Here is a 22210-nt window from a genome sequence, read left to right as displayed (position 1 = left end):
AGGGCCCCACATGTAGTATAGTCTTAGGGCTGTAAGGCCTACAGTAGGGGTGTATTACCTATACTGCATGCAGTGTCTTCAGACATGGCACTCAGGGATGGGTGCCTTGTCGACTTCAGTTTTCGCTGCACCAAAACACGCAGCCCACAATGGCAGTATTCATGGTCTTGGTGAAGGGTCCCTAGGGTGGCACAATTTATGCTGCAGCCCTAGTGGACCTTCTTCAGTCCCAGTGCCCCAGGAACCAGGGATACCATTTTACTATGGACTTACAGGAATTGCAAAGGTGTGCCAATTGTGGTACAGTTTTAGGGAAAGAACACTGGTGCTGGGAACCTGGTCAGCAGGGACCCCCTACACCTCAGTCAAAATTGAATTGAAAACCATGCAAAAAGTGTGTGTAGGAAGGTACTGCAACAAGTACCCTGTTCCCTACACTGTGCATAAGCATATGACCATCTGGTCAGCGTGTATGCAGTTTTCTGAAGTAAGGATTGGAGCAATAAGGCTTTTTTCTATTTCAGATAGGCATGCAGGGACCATTTCCAAGGCAACATAACACTTTAGAACAGCGTTCGTTGTGGGGAACGGTTTGCTGCAAAGTTTAAGGGAGTAAGAAGCTTTTTTATAGCGAGTGACAGGAATTAATAGGAAAAGGAAATATTTATATCAAAATTTTGGGGGAAAAGTGACTGAGAGAAGTGTTGCAGAGCCAAGTCAAGAAGGCTTGATAAGAAAGAAAATAAGCAAGGAAATACATGATGCTTTCCAAGAGACAGTGAAACAGGTTTTGAGTAGGAAAAGGTAAATTAGGGATGTAGATGAGGAGGATCTGAATAGAGGTCAAGGAGGGAAGTGTATAAAGAAAAGAAAGCATATGGCTGGAACATCCAGTAAGAAAGGAGCCCAAAGCGGCTCAATAAGAATTGGGGTCCAAAGCGGCACATGAAAACATCAGTTTTACACAGACTGATTTTGATCCCAAAGAGGTGGTGGAAGTGACAGAAGAAAGGTCCAGTATGGATGGATATATCCTACATTTGGACTGGAAGGATGGTCTAGAAGAGGAAAATGTAATATAAATATGGAATTAACTACAGTAGTGGGTGAGAAGAAAACAAGTTACTTACCTGTAACTTTGGTTCCCCAGTATTGGTAACTTTCATAGATTCCCATGCTTTGTATCATTCCCCGTCGTCGGACTGGGAGTCTCGGTAATACAAAATATCATAGTAGTAGGTACAAAAGAGAAAGGAAAGGCCTAGGCCTCATTCCCTTTTGTAACATATCAGCCTCTTTTTGTAAAAGAGACCAAACTCTAGGCGTCAGCCAATCAGAAGAGCCTCACCCTTAGAACCTTCCTGAAGGAACCTCAGAGCCTCAGATTTTCGTAGCCGTAGTGTGCTAGACACCATACTTGCTGAAGGCTGAGCTTTCCCCGGGGAGGTGGGTGGGCGCATGGGAATCTATGAAAGTTGCCAATACTGGGGAACCAAAGTTACAGGTAAGTAACTTGTTTTCTTGCCCCAGTATTGGAACTTTCATAGATTCCCATGCTTTGTATCAGAATAGCAAGCAGTAAACACCATAAACACATTTTGTAAAGCAGTATACCATAACATTAGCCAGAAAATTACAAAATGTGTCACCCATGGAAGGTGGGATAGAAAGGAAAGCTCACCCATCACTTGAAGAGGTTTCTCAGGACAGCCTGGCCCACAGCCGCGTCATCCTGCTGCAATGACTCTAAGCAATAATGCTTAGTGAACGTGTGCACGCTGCTCCAGGTAGCAGCTCTGCAGATGTCCTTGATATGTACCCCGCAAAGAGGGCCGTAGAAGAAGCCACTGATCTCGTCGAGTGAGCACGGATCTTGCCCACTAGAGGTTTTCCTGCTAACTTGTGGCAATGCAGAATGGCACTTGAAATCCATCTCGAGATCCCCTGTTTAGACAGAGGGAGACCTTTGTTTGGACCGCCGAAAGCAATGAACAATTGTGAAGATTTTCTAAAGTCTTTGGTTCGGTCCATGTAGAACTTTAGACAGCGTTGCAAATCCAGAGTGTGCAATGTCTTTTCTGCTGGAGTGACTGGGTTCGGAAAAAATGTCTTTAGTATGACCGGCTCATTTAGGTGAAAGTCAGTGGGGACCTTGGGAATGAACCTTGGGTTCGTCCTTAAGATGGTAGTGTTCTTTTTGAACTGCAAAAACGGTTCTTGGATAGTTAGGGCTTGCATCTCCCCCACTCGCCTCGCTGATGTGAGGGCCAAGAGTAAAGCTAACTTCCATGATAAGAATTTTAGGTCTGAGCGGTGAATCGGCTCAAAAGGTCCCTTCATTAGTTGAGCCAGGACTAAGTTTAGATGCCATGTTGGAGGAGGAGATCGCACTGGCGGATAGACCCTGAACAGGCCTTTGAGGAATTGTTTGACAATTCTTGCAGACCACAACGAAGGACCCGAATCAGATCTTCTGAATCTCGAAATCGCCGCTAAATGAACCTTGATAGTAGAATGGGACAGATTAGACTTAGCTAGCGAGAGTGGGTAAGGTAGGAGCTGATGAGGTTTTGACGTGAAAGGATCAATCTTTTCTTTTTTGCACCAGATACAGAATCTTTTCCACTTCAGTCTGTATGTTTTGTTTGTGGAAGGAGCCCTTGCCTGAGAGAGGATGTCTTTGACCTCATTGGAAAGAGGAACATTCATGTATTCTCGCTGGTCAGGAGCCATGCAGTCAGGTGCAACGATCTTGGGTCTGGATGCCAAACTTGTCCTTCGGACATTGCCAGGAGATCCGGAACATCTTCCAGCTTTATCGGAGGTACTAGCGATAGCAGATGGAGCTCGGTGAACCAGAATTGTCTTGGCCATGCCGGGGCTATAAGGATGAGCTTGCATGGTTCCGTCCTCATTTTCCTGAGGAGACGAGGAAGCAGGGGAATCGGTGGAAATGCGTAGAGAAACCTCCCCGTCCAGGCTATCGATAGGGCATTGCCCAATGAGCCTTGGTGATGGAACCTGCTGGCGTAGGCTAGGCACTTTTTGTTGGTCGGCGTTGCAAAAAGGTCCACCTCTGGTGTGCCCCATTTTTGAAAGAGTAGATCTATTACTTGTTGTTTCAGCTCCCACTCGTGACTGACTGAGGCGAGCCTGCTCAGCCTGTCGGCGCCCTCGTTGAGCACTCCTGGTAAGTGCTCCGCCTTTAGAGAAATTCCGTGAAGAATTGTCCATTCCAGAATCTGTTGAGCCTCTCGCGACAAGGGGAGTGACCTCGTCCCTCCTTCCTTGTTCACATAATGCATAGCCGTGGTGTTGTCCGTCCTGACTAGCACCTGTGAACCCTGGAGACGCGGAAGAAAGGCTTGAAGGGCTAGCCTGATCGCTCTCAGCTCCAACAGGTTGATGTGTAGCTTTTGGTCGCTTGGAGACCAATGGCCGCTGACCTGCAGGTCCTGCATCACTGCTCCCCATCCCTCCAATGACGCATCCGTCGTCAGTATGTGAGGTGATGGAACGCTTGCGAAGGATAGACCTTGGCATAAGTTCTGTGGATTCGACCACCAAAGCACTGCCTCCTTCATCTCTCGAGTGACCATTACTTTGTCGTCGAACGATCCGTGCACTTGCTGCCACTGGAGGTCCAGTTGCTCCTGCAGGGGGCGCATCCGGAGCCTGCAGTGCGGGATCAGGGGTATACAAGATGACATCAAACCCAACAGCGACTTGTAGCTGCGTACAGAAAGACACTTTTTTCTTTGAAGGCTTCCTGCTAATCTTTGCAGTTTCTGTACCCTTTTTCGAGTAGGAAATGCTTTTGAGAGCCGCGAATCCAACATCGCTCCCAGGAACCGCGCTGTCCGTGACGGCAGCAGCGTGGATTTCTCCATGTTCAAGGTGAGACCCAGATTTTGGAACAGAGTGGTGCAAGCCTGCACCGCGTCCTGCGCTAATGCTCTGGTCGGGGCCTTTAGTAACCAATCGTCCAGGTAAGGGAAGACCTGGAAGTGGTTTTTCCGCAGAAATGCTGCTACAGGTGCCAGCACCTTCGTAAAAATCCTTGGAGCAGAGCGAAGGCCGAACGGCAAGACTCTGAACTGAAAATGGCTCTTGGCTACTGTGAAGCGCAGGAACCTTCTGTGCGCTGGGTGAATCGGGATATGGAAGTACGCATCCTCCAGATCGAGTGTGGCCATATAATCCCCCGGGTTGACCATTTTCAAAACGTCCTGTAGGGATACCATCCTGAAGGATAAGGAGATGAGATAGGCATTTAGCTCCCTGAGGTCCAGGATGGGACGCCATTTCTCCTGTGTTTTTCTCACCAGGAAGAACCTGGAATAGAAACCGTGGCCCTGTTGATTGGAGGGGACCGGCTCTATCGCTCCTTTGCGGAGCATTTGTTGTACCTCTAGCCGCAGGAGATGCAGATGTTTTGAAGGGATGGCTGATGGGGGTCTGGGTGGAGGGACTTCCGTAAACTCCAAAGTATGTCCCCGTCTGATGATGTTGAGCACCCAACGGTCCGATGTAATTTGGGACCAGTTCAGAAGGAATTTTGACACCCTGCCTCCAACTGATGATCTCTCGGAGGAGGGAGCAGTAGGCAGAGCCAGAAGGCCGCTATTGGCGTTTGGACGAGTCTCGTCCATGGGCCGCTTGCTTGCCTTTGTTGTAAGGCCGTGAGTAACCAGAGGACTGGCCCTGCCTTTGTTGGTATGACTGGCGATTCGGCTGGTACCCAGAGCTGTTCGAAGAATAGCGCTGTTGTTGGTATGCGCCTCTGTAGGTGCCACCTCTGCCTCTTGTGCCCCTAAAAGGAGTTTTGCGGTACTGGAGTGTTCCCTGCGATCTAGCTGTCTCCGTGTCCTTTTTGATGTCTTGCAGCGTGTCGTCGATCAATTTGCCGAAGAGTGCCTCGCCATCAAAAGGTAGATCAAGGACCTTGTTTTGGATTTCTGGCCGAAACCAAGTCGCTTTTAGCCACCCTTGGCGTCTTAATACTGCCGCTCCTGCCAAAGCTTTAAAGGACGTTGTGGCAATGTCCATGGCACAGTCTATTATCTCCATGGAGACCGCTTCACCTTCTTGCAAGGTTTTCTTGGCTTCCAGCCCGTTTTCTGGTGTAAGCTGATCCAAATAGGGAGCTATATCGCACCATAACTGGCGATCATATCGTCCCAATATTGCCAAAGCATTGGCGGCGCGAACCAGAAGGCTAGCAATGGATGAAAATCTCTTGCCTGTGTTATCCAGCCGTCGTCCATCCTTGTCAGGAGGGGCTGTCAAGGGAGCAGAAGGGTTCCGTGACTTCCTTTGCGCCGCTTGTGAGATTACAGAGTCCGGCTTGGGATGACCTGTCAGGGCAGCCGGTCCATCCTCCGGCGCTTTATACTTTTTGTCAAGGCGCGGTAGCACAGGGACCACCGTCGCTGGGTTTTTCATGGTCTTCAAACCCTCCTTCCATAGATGTTCCACAATCGGAATGGACCTCGTAGTCTTGCGGTGAGTGTCTTTAAAATCGTACAAGAAACAGTCTGTGGTTTCCGCAGGCAATACCAACTTAAATCGGCCGGCTGCATGTTCCATCAGTTGGTGAAAACTGCCAATGTCAGCAGGAGGAGAATCACCTAGGTCCTGGTGGGGCGAAGCTGGATCCGGGATGATGTAGTCATTGTATTCATCCCCTTCCTGATCCGAGTCCTGATTATCACCGGATGACGCATCCGTATCATTATCATGATCCCCATCCGGATCATCCGCTGTTCCAGACGCAGCCTGGGGCACTGGCCGCTGTGGTTGAGGAGGAGTCTGCACTGGGTGTACAGGAGGGACAATTGAAGAGTGGTCCTTTACTGGTGTTGACGGAGTAGACCTCCTCGGCGCTGGTCGCTCGGCCTTGGACTTGTAGTCTTGCAACATCTTGTGCAGGTCATGCAGGAAGGACGTCGGGACTGAACCCATGTCTTGTGATTCACAGTCCATTAAGTGGTCTGTTTGTGGGTAGTCACCTCCACCTTGTTCATATGCCTCCTCTGAGTCCGTCTCTTGACTTTTAATGAGAAGCTGAGATGGGCTATTCGCATAATCAAAGCCATCCTGACCGTCTCCCTCAGAGTACTCCTGGTCTAGCAACATCGTTGGGGGTAATGAGGTCACCCTCCTTGGGGATGTCATTTCAGTCGTGATCCTTGTGAGAGATATTGTTACCCTTCTCTCTGCAGCCAGTATCGTTGGTTGGTCCGTCGACGCCAGTGAAATCCTCATCGACGAGATAGGAATAGTAGATGTCGTCGTCGACGCCACCGGCGACGAGCCCGCCGTCGATGTAGAAAGTGTTGTCGTCGTCGAAGCACTCGTCGACGACATGACCGTCGTCGACACAGTCGTCGACGTCGTCGTCGGTACTGCCGTCGTCGACACCGTCGTCGACGATGATGGTTTCTTCGTCGACGATGTCTTCGCCTTCGTCGACGATGTCGTCGGCATACTTCCCGTCGACGCCGCAGTCGTCGAGCTCTTCTTACACGACGACGAAGCTTTCGTCGTCGACGCTCCCGCCGACGAGCCCGTCGACGGGACCAATTGGATCTTGGGCTTTATTTTCGTCGTCGACGGAGCCACCGTCGACGAAGTCTTCGTCGTAGAGGACTTGGAACTCCTCTCTGAAGAGTGTGAAGAGGGTCTCTTGAAGGCTGGGTCTGTCTTCTCACCCTTAGGAGGCGAAACCAGTTCTGCCTTGCCCGACCCACTGTGGTGGGGGGAACCTCCTGAACCCCGGCCATCAGACTCCCTGGGGGTCTTCTTTGAAGCCTTAGAGGGGCGCCCAATAGAGGAAGATGGGGAACCTCTACCCCTATTCACTGACCTGCTAGAGGAAGCACAGGACGCCGATTCCTCCTCATCACTGGAAACTCCATGTTTCCTTTCCTTCTGCCTCTGCAACCATGTAAGAAGCCTTCCAGCACGATCTCTCAAGGTCTTGGTGGAGAGAGTGCGGCAAATCTTACAGTCCTCTCCCTTGTGATCTGGATACAGGCAGTAGATGCAATCCTTGTGTTTGTCTTCCACAAACAGCCTTTTCTTCCCACAGGTGGAACAGGGCTTGAAAAGGGCTTTCTTCTTCTCAACCTACGACATTTTGAAGAAGAAAGAGTTTCCTGAAGAAATCTGAAGAAAATTCTGAAGAAATATCTGTAGAAATGAGTTTTAAAGAGTACAAATAGAGCAGAGCTCAATGGAGACTCCCTAGCACAACGTGCGGTAGAAAATCTGAGGCTCTGAGGTTCCTTCAGGAAGGTTCTAAGGGTGAGGCTCTTCTGATTGGCTGACGCCTAGAGTTTGGTCTCTTTTACAAAAAGAGGCTGATATGTTACAAAAGGGAATGAGGCCTAGGCCTTTCCTTTCTCTTTTGTACCTACTACTATGATATTTTTTATTACCGAGACTCCCAGTCCGACGACGGGGAATGATACAAAGCATGGGAATCTATGAAAGTTCCAATACTGGGGCAAGTTATTTGACCCTAGAGATATTAGGCCCAAAGACGTAAGGACTGGAAAAATCAGGGGTCTCCAACATCTTAGCTCGTGACCTACTGTAGCTCTCCAGCTGCCTCTGAGTAGCTCACCAAGCTTTTGCTTGGTTGAATTACTATACATATAACAAAATTGAAATTATACAACACTAATAATATTTGTAGCTCTCAATGTGTTTCATTGAACTTAAGTAGCTCTCAGTACAGAGAAGGTTGGAGACCCTTAAAACCATGTTTCTAACTATGTTAAGGCCAGAATAAGACGACCCTTAGAAAAAGAAGAGAGAAATATGAGGGCAGAATGCTTTCGTCCAATGATTGATGAATAGGTGACACTTTCCCAACATCTAGGTCCCAAACTGATCACTTATCTTTTTAAGATAAGAAACACAACAAAGGGGTTGGAGAGGTCACTTAAACAAAGCCAGAACAGGGTTCTGGATATCCTGGTTTCACTGGTGAGAATTTTCGATTCCATAGAGGATGCCTATTTAAAGAGAATCGATTTAGATATTAATTTATTGAGAGAGTAGTCTCGACGAGCCATTTGCTTTTGGGCAATTACAATGTAGGTCTTCTTGCAAAAACACCCAGGGCTGCACTCATGCGCATTAACCCTACGTTAGGTGATTTAGATAGGAAGGAATCTAGTGACGAGGCAAAGGAAATGTTCTTTTATGATGGGATGGTTAAATCCCTGAGTACATACGTTCAAATCAAATCTATTTGATCTGACTTTGTTTTAGAAAAAAATTATAAACCATAACGTGTACATGCTCTCCACCATCTGTACTTCTACAAGTTTTGTAGGGTTTCTCCAAAAAAATAACAAGCAATTCTGTTGGGGAGTATTATAAAACGAGGGTGTGAAATTAAATTAACGAAGCAGCATTTACCATTGCAGCCCCTGTGGGAGATCTTACCTTGTGTTGTTTTTAGCTTTGTAGTAGAAGTGAAGGCAGTCGTTGCAGAAGCGTGGGCCAGCTCCATAGCACCCTACATCACTGCATTCTGCATCACACGGACCTTCATTCAAAACAGAAAAAACAGCTTCTTACTAGCGGTCACTGTATTGCAAAACTCAAGAGGCAATGCTGTGTTAGCTTCAGGTAAGTAAATATGTGTTTAAGGAATGCACAGCGCCTGGAGCAAGGAACAGCAGGCAATGCTGAAGATTGGAAATTTTTCAACCAAATTATGTGCCTGTAACAGAAAAGTCTAACGAGAAACATTCAACAGGAGCGTGTTATGCGCAAAGCTACACGAGGATACAGGGGTAATGAGAGACCAGAAGCAAACATGTGCTCACCATTTCCTGAAAGCAATGTGAAGACTGGTCTTTGCAACTCTCAAGTCAGGGAACGTGCTTCAAAGTCAAAGATAACTTTATTCGGTTCATAAAAACATGAGCCATAAAGATGTAGAATATATATTTACCGCCATTAAAAAACCAAAAAATAAAGATATTAAAATCATTTCAAATTGATTACATGCATAAATCCTGAATTACCATTGCAACTCAGTTTCCTGACGTGCCAAACAAAATGAACAGACAAAAGGACAGTAAGAAGCTATAATTACGAGTAAATGTAAACAGGTATTTATATAAAAATGACATTTCTGATAAAGTCTAAACTTTCTGGCTTGCAATTTATAAAACAGATAGAATGAGAGTGTAATTGTTGCAAGAACGAATGGCAGGTATGCACTGGGTAAATACAGGTTTTTTTTCTGTAAAGGGATAATAAATAAAGCATTTCCTAGGAACAGTACAAAAACCACAACAAAATAAATATGAAGTGTTGAGTGCATTGTTTGGAATATCCATCAAAGGGACATACAGATAAGGGATGTATGACATTACAACGCATGCTTTTACATCACAACTTTTACAACGCATGCCTTTACAACGCATAGCGCTTTGGGGTGCTGGATAGTGAATAGTTTAATTTACTATTCCAACTCCAGTCCCCGTGGATAGTAGGGAAGGTGTTGGATAGTAAATTAAATCTATTCCCTATCCTAGAGCGCCCCCCAGCGCAATGCGTTGTAATGGTTTGCGTTGTAAAAGTTGCGATGTAAAAGCATTGCATGGTAAAAGTTGCGTTGTATATATTTATAAACCATTTTATAACGCGCTCTGTTACTTGGGAGTGTCCTGGCGCGATTGTAAAGGATGTTTCCCACAGATAAGGTATCCTTCCACGAAAAAAGTGTGGGGAATGCCACTAATAAATGTGCTATATTTAAACGGAATCTATAGAACAAACCTGTGTTGAATGTTGGAAACCACTGTGAAGTATGGTTGAATACCAATGTGCGTTATGAGGGATGCATGTCTCACATTGGAGACGTTTTGCATTACCAAGACCTTTCTTACATGTATACTGTGGTTAATCAGTAATATTTTTAGAACTCTTTTGCTTATATCCAGCATGGTTTCAGGTAAATCAAAATATTTAGCTATTCCCATTTCAAAAAACGTTTCCTTAACATACGTTATCCAAGGGATACTCCTTGCTGCATCCAACTTTAAGCAATCAAGTGATTTACCTTTTGAGGCTACCCGCAGACTTGGTCACAATTACACGCCCTAGGAGTAAAGGGGTGTGTTTAATATGATCTACAGTAAATGGTACACCCAATGCTTGACTCCGTTGAGAATACACAAATTTCACATTTGAAAAAAAGCATTGGCACCTGCATGCACCGCCATTAAGTCTAGGTCAGTATGCTTGAAAATTATATTGTCATGTTGCATTTGTCTTGAAATAATGCTGATCGCATGCATTTTTTGGGTCCTAATTGTCTCAATTCTTTTAACTACAAAGGTATAAAAACACAAATTTCACTTATGTTTTCTGTACAAAGTACAAATTTGCCTAGACATCTTTGTCAAGTACTTGTAAGGAAATGGTGGCATGAACTGCTCAAGGTCAACGGACAACAACCTCCTTAATCACACAAAACATGATGCATTAGAAGACATGGGGTGGTGCAAACATATTACAGAAGTATTTGACTTCAAAACATCCTTGATTGAGCAAATCAGGGTCTTACAATTAGTTTTTTAGCCAATAATTTCTTGAAATAATGCACAGATCATCATATAGCTTTACCAATAGGGTATGACTAGCATAGTCTAGTCTAACTGCAATTGGAACGGGTTTCTCTTTTTTTTTATTTTTTATTAAGAACTTTATTGATTTTTGAGCATAGATAAACATCGAATCAGATATAACCGCATAATTGAAAATTGGTCATCTTAAAAGAAAAGCATTTTGTAACCTTGCCTACCCATGTACCGATAGCAGTCTATGCATTAGAAATGTTGGAAAAATCCCATCATTGTCCCTGGATATTCCTATGTTTATGCGGGTATCCTCCGGTCAGAATAATTGGTTCCTCCATCTTAGGGCAGTTGCTGACTCCCAGTATTCTGCATTGACTTTTTTTAGTCAACACAGTTCCTATTCCTAACATTATCTTGTCGCCACCAATACCATGCAGATTGACCATGATACCCAATAATGATATTAAAGGATATTCCTCAAGACGCTGCTGCAAAAGCACTGAGAATAATAATAAATTCCCTTTTGCTGGTTTGGTCACCGGATATATATTGCATTCAATATACAAAATATATTAACATACAGAGGCCATAATCTACTAAAAGAGGAACAGTGAAACAATTATTACTTTTCTCACCTCCATACTCATCCAAGCTGTAGTCTTCGGACGGCTCTTCCACTGGGCTGGAGCGCACTCGCTCCACTTTGGGGAAATCATTTCGTGAAGAGTAGGGCTGTATAGATGTGCCATAAAGAACCAGAGACCACTCTTTCAGTTTGCCTTCGAGTGAAGAGAAATGCCAAAGGTTACAATCTAGTGCAGATCTAAACCTAAGCAGATGACAAGCTGAAATGAATACCTGCCATGGTGTTAACCATGGCTAAAGAGTGCAGAATTACGGTTGAAGGCGAGGTCCTGGGGCATACTTGAGTAAACTACATTAATAAACCAATATTCACTTTAACTATTATTTTACATCTACATAAAATTTTTCATTTGTAGCCACTCCATAAATGGGTCTATATTTAAATTGTGCATTAAATGCAATCACAGCATTGCTAAAATTAGTTTCGTAGGGGTCTTCTGTGTTTATATCAGCTGTTATGTTGTAAGAACAAGGTTAAGAAATTGAAAAAGTGACATGCTCTTTTGGCTATTTCTGTCACATAAGTTGTCATCAACGAAACTATATAATTAAAAAAATAGTTTTGAGGCCAAGCTAGCAAAAATGATGCACACAACCATTGAGGTATCCCCTGGTATTATTAGCAGGAAAAAACCTTCTACACGTCCTAGCTTGTACCACCTTCATCCTTTGCATATCTACTTCAGCATTTAGTTTAGATATGTGTACTTTGCTTCTATTAGCTCTACAATATGTGATAAAGTATCCCTTGCTGTACATTAGAAGGATATTGCACATCAAAGAGGATCAAAGACCATGTAGAGAAATGAGGCCAAAGGTCAAGTTCCTTTAAAAGGTCATGGAACTCACAGTGACTGCCGTACTTTTAAAGGTATTGGAGAGGTTATGTTATTCCTTAAAATTCATAGTCACACCATCACCCTTCCCCAGAAATTGCTTAAATCCTTGGTATCTTGCTCTTTCATATAAAGTGTGATATATGGTTACAGACATGCAGAATAAAAGGAGAATGTCGTGCGAAGGTTAAACACATCAAACAGCAGTTTTTATTTTGTTGGATTAAGATATTAGAATTGGTTTAATGTAATCACATTACAATGCAAAGACTCAAAATGTGTAGAAAAAGGCAGGGAGATTCTATTTGTCCTGCGATGATGTTTGGTGTTCCAAAAAATAAAAATGTTGGTGTAATTATAGACTTTCTACTCATTAATGTTAGTTTTAGAAAAGCAGATAATAATGAAAAGTCAGCCGTTTAAGCTGCAAATGTAACTATGCTCTGTGACCTGCCTTTCCGCTCGCCTTCTGGCAGGAGGCATTATGACATCATAACTGAACTATAATAACTTATTACAGTTGAGCATCCAAGTCATTTCATTATTACAGGTGAGACGAAACGTCACATGTTCCTGTATTAAGCAACTTAGGGACAGGCTTGTATACAGGGATTGCAAGCTCCTGAGTATTATATTTGGGATAGAGTACCTCCTGCCATACATTCTAAGGACATTGCAAGTCACCAAGGAGTTTTGTGACCATATATAGAGAAACAAGGCTTAAGGTAGAGTTCCTTCAGAAGGTCATCAAATCTCCATGACCTTCAAACTGTGGCACCAAATACAGTTCTTTGTATTTTGCAACAGTGATGCTCATAATAAGATGGCCATATTTATTGATTATGTCAATGCTTCCGTAAAGTGAGTTAGTATATCACACAGTGCCATCAAATGGTAATTGGCTAATTTTAGAGTTAGAGAAAAAATATATACAAGATTTATAACAAGGATGTCCAACAAGTTTCACAATTTTCACTTATACTGCTTCTACTGCTACTGGCGCACAACTCAAAGATTAGTTAGATAAATGCCTAATGTTTAGTAAAGGAAGCGGTATACTAATACATTATTATCAGGGAATGATGCACTATGTCTTCTGGTCTGAAGTTTCACTATTAAATCTGCCAATGTAGGACCGGACTAATAATAATAATCCTGAAATTCAGCTTCTAGTAAATGAATCTCTTATCCCGAGAGGTACAAAGTTAATATTAAGAAGTGTCTGCGGCAGAAGGTGCTCTTTTCACTCCTTGAATTATGTCAGCACCACAGAAGAAGCGGAAGGGTTCAACATGTGACATGGCAGGCTGTCCACAGAGGCACCGTCTCTTCCTCATGAGTCAGGAAGCGAAAACAGCATATCATTTCAGAAATCTTTTTTTCAGACGCGAAATGCTGTATTTTTCTTCCTGGAATCCCAAAATTCCAATCATCGACGAGATGACAAGTCCTATCCTGAGTGTGCATTGTGCGGGGAGATCAGGTGGCCCGCAGGGCCCCTGGGCAGTGTGTAGGCTGCATTGTTGTCATTCTTTCAAGGAACGAGGTCAGCTAAAACGGCGGCTGCAGGCCCGGCAAATACCTGCAGCCACTAATGCTTTGAAGCTGCAATGCCCCACACAGACAGCCCTAGACCAAAACGAAAAAAAATGTACAGCAAGAACCTGAAAGGACGCACGTCACTCCATCCTGTGAGCTAACAAGACACTGCGCCCTCTGTCCTCTCATCTTGTCACGTTGGAGTGTAACACGATAGCTATATTTAATTAACTATTGAAACCTGCTCCCTAATGCAGCAACCCAACAAATCAAACATTAGCAAAAACGCCAAAACTCCTGTTCACAGTTTTTAATTATTTAACAAGTTTACCAGCACCTCAATCTCATGTCATTTTCACATCCTCATAAGTGTGATGGCATGAGAGAGTTATGTACAATAGAGGCAGATGTTGTCTATGCAGGGTATTGTGTTGGTTCTGCTCAATCTTTCTTTATAAGGAGAGATGTATTGTTGAGAAGGGAGCTGCATCACTGCAAAGTTTTAATATATCCTAGGCACAGTGCCGTTTTATCTCCCCCCACACCCTGGAATCACGACTTGATGTGATGTCCTTTCTGCATTATGGTACAATTGGAGGTTCCTATGTTGATGGTGCTCTATCAGTCACCTAGTATTGCACAACTGTAACACCAGCCTGGAGAAAAGCAAGGGCCTTATGTATGGTGGGATATTCTGCCCAAACGTGACGGATATCCTGTCCACCGTATTACAGGTATATAATGAACTTGTAGACAGCCCCTGGGACATCCGACACATTTGTCACAGAGTATCCGATCCAACAAACTCTAATTAAAGGCCCTAAGTCAGTTTTCAAATCTACGAAGCTCAAATGACATGGTTTTATACCCATACCAGGAGTCTTGACATTTCGCAGCTGTGACGGGGTATCATAAACTTCCAAGATCCAGTCGCCGGATGCTTTCTCGCCCCAGCAGTGAGTGGTCATGAACTCCCAGTTCTTGAAGCCCTCCGTGGAATGATCAAACAACCTGAGAGAGTGAAAATTGGAGAAGAGATATCCTTTATAACATTCAATTTAGTGGCCACACATTTGAAAATGTATGACAACTCTATTTATGCAAGAGATGAAATCGGGCAGAGGCCCTAACAAAAGTGGCAATGCTGAGACACTTTCTCCTGGCTAGAGCATCCCTGAGGCCCATCACAAGTGAAAATCACATTTGTTGAAAACACACTACGCATGTCTTCCTCGGACGATATCCTCCAGCTGTAATTCATTTACTGTATGAAAATACAGAGCCCAACCATTATTCAGCCCATTGAGGGGAAGGTGGTTGCCAAGAGCAAGTTACTTACTTGTAACACTTATTCTCCACAACATGTGCTTTGACCACCATCTTAAGTGTCAAAATGCAGTCCTCCTTGAAAAAACTATATTGGGGAGCAACTCTTATACCAGCCCTCACAGTTTACAGTTGAAAAGAGAACATTACAAATCGTATGTCAACCAGCAACCGATATTATACCGTTTGTTGTATGATTCATACACCATTGATAAAAATGCAGTCAGGCTTGGTAATTTGCGAAACACAAAATCTACAGTAAACCTGAGAAAGGAGTAAGTGCCCAAAATAGTGACATTCGGATAGGCGTATATACTGTGATGTATTCCTATAGGTTCTGAATCGATCCCCCTATTCCTGACCCTATTCTGGTTAGCAAACTAACAAGTTAACTAGCAGTCAGCCCATGAGGCAGCAAACCCCCATGATGCAGATACCGTTATCTGACGAAGCCACACTACGGCACAGGAACGTGTTATCTGATTAGGTCATAACGCTTGCGATCTAATTAGACAAGCGATATTCCTCCAGCCCCTGATAAGGCATACGGAGTTCTCATAACAAATCAAACCTATGACAACCTGGGAAAAACCCTGCGGCCATTGTTTTGATTTCACCGAGAACTTCAGCAAAAGAATGTGCTAACGACCTGGTCGTATGACATCCTTATTGACGTATCTATGTCCATCCTTACGTCAATCTCGGCACCTTAAAGGTATAAATATTACCGATATTGCCCTATGCAAACACACGCGGTGGTGACGAGACGGAGCAGCCATACTTGCCGAAGCCCAGAGCAGAGCAGACCCCGCTGGCGCAGCCCCGCCTTCCTGACGCACTGAGAACGAGACGCGCTGCTTTCTCCTGCCGAGAAATCCAGCACCGGCGCTTCCGGGTAGCCCTCGCAGGCAGCCTGGAATATCGAGACCAGAGACGAGAGATACCATCCCTCATTCATCCTTAATTCCAGGTACAGAACTGAATAACCCCTCGCAGAGAATTCTTTAGTCAGTCACTTGGCAAAAACAAACTTAACTTAAACTGTAACTTTCTATTCCCGCCCACGTATTAGGCTTAGGTCAGGTACACGGGGTAGGCGTATTTAGAAACACCAGTTGAGTACGTTTAGTCAAATGTATATGTGTATGTAATATATTTTATTCATTTTAAACCTTCATATGGCTTAGAAACCATATCAATGTTTTTACAGTATTATTTTATACTTCTGCTTTTAATGTATGCACTTTACTTAACTATAAGTATTGCAATAATATCGATCCATTTCTCTTGTACGAGAAAAGAGACTGATCAATAAATAACATCTTTTATTGAACACGCCTGTCTCTTCCTTTTCTCTACAATCTGATGAGACTAAGAATGCACGTACTGACTGAGTAAAATAAATTGCCTTTTGTTCACACGACTCTCGAGATACACTCTTGATTAGGGGAGAGCAAAGTTGTCATGTTCTATGGTTGTCAGAAACTAAATCCCTTCTTGTCTAATCAGGGAAGTTAATTCCTTCCTGAACATTCGAGAAAGTTTCTAGTGAACTCTGAGCTAGCTGGCAAACCCAAAACTTTAAGTCTAATATCGACAGTAGTAGACCTAGTTAACGTCTGGTCTAGGCCTTTACTATTGAAGGTATTATTCCAATGCGCAGAGCCTATTGGGATAATAGGAACTACACTACATGGCGCCCAACGCGTTTGGAAAGGGCGATAAAACTAACGTAAGACATTTAGAGTAACTCAGTCGTGCTTTCTCACTCAGACCCCTTTTCCCCATAATACTCCAAAGACGTCTGGAGTGGGTGAAAGGTAATATCCTCCAAAACCTCGCAGGAGGAAACTCCTATGTATGGTTCTTGGTTTAGTCAACGTTGAAGGATAAACCGTTCCAATATATTGTGCATCTAATCTTTCGTTTCCATAAGAAACCTGATCTGCAAACAAACAAAATAACCATCCTGTCGGTAAAATGGTAGACAGTGATGAAGAAAGAGAGGCAGTTAGATTAGCAGCTGACATAGCAGCAGCTGATACTGCACTGCAAGACGCAGACTAGGATATAATACTCATCCCGGTCATCAAAAGGAAATCTATAACCTTAAAACTTATAGAAAATGGACTGACACCTAGAGGTGGCACAGTCATATTCGTAATTGAGGCACACGAATATCGGCAGACAGAGGTATACTATTCATGGATACATTTTCCAGCAGCAAATGCTGTAACAAAGTACTTCCACTATTACAAAATAGAGGAACCTCCTGAAACGTACACTCCTTTCGAGGAGGTGGAAGTACCACTCAAATTTCAAGAGCACCTGCTCTTATTTGATGGCGCCCTAAAACATAATAATCACATCACCAGGCTCGGTCCTTTAGGTAGACCAGGAGCAACGTGGCCGGTCCTAGCTGGATACACACCACATCCAGACATCGACGGGATGTCTGCAGCAAACCTTTTAACACAGCTAAAACAATTAATAAAAATACATAGACAATTAGTCCAATATGTGATGCGGACTTCAACAATTCAGCCAGCAATTAAAATTCCACAGCTGACCCCTCACCAGGGGAACACAAATAAAATTACACCACAGAACATACAGTCCTGCCTAGGTAAAGTACCGGCTAAACGGGAACAAATACCATTCTGGTTAGCACAAAAAATCACCCAAATAGAGGCGGTGTTTCCTGACACCACCCCGTTAGAAAAACACAGGATTCTGACTATCTGTCTTCCAATGGGAATCGCACCACACATTGAGGACTGTGACACTTGGGGTACAGTCTTTGCTTCCATCTACACAAAAACGCACGGTGTTCCATCCATTTCGGTAATACCAGATGTGCTAAAACAAATTCAAGATGAATACGGTCCAGAACCCGCCTTAACTCTTGGTATGAAATTACTGAAAGACTTCAAGCAGGTCTCGGCTATATTATTAGCCAACATAAAGGGTGAAGCAGCAAACGTGGCGATCCGCCAGAGGTTAAAGGAGACAGATATAGCAGACCAACCAGCTGAAATTGCCAGAATCATAGAAAAATCCTATGAGGAACTAGGTAGAGATAAATTAGGTGGAATACCAGTAAAACCACAACTGATTGAAAGTCCTGAAAAAATATTTTTTAATAATAATTCAACATCACAGAAAAAGAGCTGGGATGGAAACAAACAATCCAATCCTAAAGAAAAGAAATTCCAGTCCAGAGGGAGGTCTCCTAGGCGAAGAGAAAAATCTCCGAACCAAAGACACAGGTCACCTCAGAGTGACCCCTCTGGGAAAAGATATAACCTTAGAAATAGGGATAATATAAAAAAGCCTGATAGATATCAAGACATTGATACACGTCCCTCTCAATCTTTTCAGACTTCCTCGCAGAAATCGGAAAGAAGAGGACGATCAGAACAAAGAGAAGAGCACGCCAAGTCCAAAGACAAGGAACCTGCTCAGCTAAAAAAGAAATTACAATTTCCAAAAAAGAAGGTAGCCAGTATCAAGGTAGTTAACAATGCCGAGAATACTGAGGACACAACTGAAAAACGGAGAATGGGCTCAGACAATGCTAGACAGCGCAGCAGAAGTGAGCATAGCTCGCAAAGTCCTTATGAATCATCTGGAGACAGTGGACACGAATGAATATCTTCAAGTGGAAACTGCAGACACCAGAGTTAGCAAACCTCACAAAATATACGAAATAACATTACGTATAGAGGGGGATAAGACTAGAAAAATAAGGGGACTATTTTAGGATAATCTCTCCAAGGGCTATGACATCCTTCTAGCTGAAAAAGACTGGCCACCAGAGTTTGTCAGGGAGTGCCCTCATGGCGAAGAAATAATTATGCCTGCCTTCTCAAATCACATCCCAATTCATAAAAAATACACACTTGCTAGAAAGTGGGCAGTAGCTCTAGCTCCTGCTTTATATAAAAAACACGTAGGATGGGATGAGGACTCTCCTCCTCACAAAATCCAGTTAAAATCACAACCTACTGCACAAAGGCAGTACCCAATTAAGCAAGAAGCTAAAAAACAGGTAAAAGAAATTCTAGATCAGCTAGAATACCAGGGGGTGATTGAAACTTGCACCTCACAAATGAACAACCCTTTGTTTCCGGTCTCCAAACCAGACAATTCATACCGTCTAGTTTTGGATTACCGACACCTTAACTCATGTTGCAAAACTTTTGCAGTGCAAAATTCGCATAGTGCTGCACTAATGAATAACATAGTGCGCAAAAAATACAAAACAACCTTAGACATCTCTAATGGATTCTTTTGTCAAAACATAGCACCAGAGAGCAGATATTTGTCTGCATTCTCAATAAATGGCACTCAAAAACAATTCTGTCGGTTAGCCCAGGGGTACAAGAACAGCCCGGGAGTATTCTCAGCGAGAGTAACAGAATTACTACAAATATATGACGACGAAGCATTATCGTATGTCGACGACATATACTTAACAGATGATGACTTGGAGACTCACTTGAAGAGAGTGAACACCATAATACTTGGGTTCGCAGCAGAGGGTTACAAATTCAACTTTAAAAAATCCAGAATTGCCCATCTGACAGTCCTGTTCTTAGGATATGAATTATCAAGTGAAGGCAGAAGCCTGGCTGACAATTTTCTAGAAAAATGTGCCGTACTCCAAGCACCTAGAACACTAAAAAACCTACAGTCAATTCTAGGCTTCCTAAATTTCGGAAGAACATACATTGCAAATTACGCAGAAAGGGTCAAACCCCTTTATGATCTAATAAAACCTGATTTTAAAAGAACCAACTGGACTCAAATACACACAGAAATTTTGAGATCCTTACAAACAGATATGCTAATTAAAACAAAATTAGAAACACGTGATAACACACGCAATCTTGTGATTCGAGTCATCCCAGGGAGATGCGGATTCACATACCTGACCTCTAATGAGGGAGAAAAGATACCAATTGCATTCAAATCACACTTGTACACAGAAGCTGAAAAGAAATTCAGCAACAAAGAAAAAATTGTTCATGCAGTTCAAACCGCAATAGCTAGAGAAAAAGATCAAGCTGACGGTAGACATATCACAGTCAGAACAGCAGAATCAGCCTTTGAGGCACTAACAACACCGTGTAATTTACCAACAACAACATTGAATCCGGAATGGATACAATGGGTGAATTCAATCACAACGGACAAAGTATACTATTACTTTGATCCAGAACTAGAAGAAATGGAAAATTTAGAATATGAAAGAACATTCCCTCTGCCAATCGACATTCTGCCTTTACGACATTACGCCTGTGTAATTTATACAGACGGACATGCTCAACCCCCCGTTTGGGGAGAACAGGCATACAACCCCACATGTGGGATTACAAAAGAAGTGTGGCGCGGAGGTAAACTAAAACCTCTATTAACAAAAACACACTCAGTAGAAACTAATTCAGAACAACAGACTGAAATATTAGCATTGAAAATGGCGCTAGATAATGCGGATCGCGAATTCCCGACACTTATAGTATCAGATTCATATTACCGCGTCAAATCATATAACAAGGATTTGCAGACATGGATTCAAAACGGTTACAAAGATGACACAGATGCACCAATAAAGCAGAAACTGCTCTGGGAACAAATAGCTCTTTTACAAAAAGAACTACCAAAGACTCACGTGACACACTCACTGAGTCATCAACGTGATGGCGTTCACGTTGCAGGGAATTCATTGGCTGAAACAGCCACAGCGGCAGCCACTAAATCGGCTCCCGTAGTTCGAAAAAAGCGTACATTAAAATACATTGACGGTGAAACAGTGCTGGCGGTGAAAACGTCATCAAAAGGCGACTGCTCAGCGCTACCGATCAACTATCCACTCAATTATACATACATAATCGATGCAAACTCCGTCCCTTTTGCTCGAATCCCTGGAGTGGGGGATAGAGTGATTCCAAACATGGACAGGAGAAACTTGTTAATCGCAGACGCACATATGGGCGAGGGTCTCAGACACCTCAAACTAAAAGATTCTCTGGAAGAATTACAATCACGGTACTGGTGGCCAGGCATGAGCCTGCGTCACACCATGTTTGTAAAAAACTGCCCAAACTGCAACAGAGATCGCAGTGGGGAGAGAAACAGTTTAATACCTCGTCGTTTTACTCCAGAAAAAATCAAGAGTAAAAAGCAAGGCTTGCGATTAACATATACAGGCTAGTTTCCACTTATAATGTAGATCACCAGCACTCGGCTGACGTCTGGACTGTTATACAAGATTTGCGAGTCTAAATGGCATATACGCTAAGAGCATGCTACGTTTGACCATTGTTTTCACTCTAGCCCTCCAGCCTGAGGGGAAACATGGCCAAATGAGCATAGCACAGCGGGAATCTTCTCACTTCCTTCCTGAGGGATACAGGATGGTGTAAAGAAAAAACCAAGGCATAAAGCAATCTATAACTGAAAGGATATTAGGTTCGGGAGCTGGGTGGGTCAAACATCTAATAAGTGTCCAACATAGTCTAAATAACTTGCCAAGAAATTCTCTGAAGGGATTCAGTCCGTACAAATTATTATTTGGAACTAGGATGTTGATCTCTGACCTTGATAGTCAGACTTCAGTGGTGAAAGAAAAAGCTTTGATATCAAAGACCGTTTGGCTATTTTGCAGGACTTAAACAAAACAAGAAAAGACCTGAGCAACATAAAGTTGAAACAACAGCCAACAACCACTGAAGAACCACCACCTGTCCCAGCAAGACCTGTCTGGATTCCAAAAGTCGGGGATCTAGTCAGAGAAAAGATCGCGGTAAAGAAGGAATTTGGGCCTTCTTACAGAAAAGCAGTTCCTGTCTTGTCTGTCAAACGGGACAAGATCAGTTGTACTACCGCCACTTGCTGGTAAAAAGGAGAACCGAGTTGTATCCATCGACCTGGTAAGACCACAATCATGTGGCCGATAACAAATAGTAGGCCAAGTGGACTCCCAATAAGTAGCAGAACACCAAGGTTTGCTACCAGTACAGAGGTTCTAACAAAGAGGCTACTCACATTCGAAACGCCTACAGAAGAACAACAAGGACTATGCAACAATGCAATGGAACTTAGACCTCTGAAAACCCAAATAAAAACATTTAGCAGAGACACACCAATCTATAATGAAGTACCAAGTGCAAATGCAAGAAACAGTAATCCTGAACCAATTGGAACAATTGACAGAACTGCATCCGGCTACTTCATAAACTTCGATGATTC

General features: G+C 43.4%; 1 protein-coding gene across 3 annotated transcripts in view; it reads right to left on the bottom strand.

Moving 5' to 3' along the window:
• The window catches only part of PCSK5 (proprotein convertase subtilisin/kexin type 5), a 1700773-nt gene that overhangs the window by 529275 nt on the left and 1149288 nt on the right, over positions 1-22210 (bottom strand). For all 3 annotated transcript variants that reach the window (XM_078675787.1, XM_078675788.1, XM_078675789.1), the window contains exons 13-15: positions 14505-14641; positions 11246-11389; positions 8461-8563 (exon numbers count right to left, since the gene is read on the bottom strand). In XM_078675787.1, coding sequence (XP_078531913.1) covers positions 8461-8563; positions 11246-11389; positions 14505-14641 — 384 coding nt within the window. The remainder of the gene's footprint in view (positions 1-8460; positions 8564-11245; positions 11390-14504; positions 14642-22210) is intronic.

This window comes from Lissotriton helveticus, chromosome 2_1 (assembly GCF_964261635.1).
Source record: "Lissotriton helveticus chromosome 2_1, aLisHel1.1, whole genome shotgun sequence".
Taxonomy (NCBI): Eukaryota; Metazoa; Chordata; class Amphibia; order Caudata; family Salamandridae; genus Lissotriton; species Lissotriton helveticus.
Note: the sequence above shows the minus strand (reverse complement) of the source record. Positions and strands in the feature narration are given on the sequence as shown.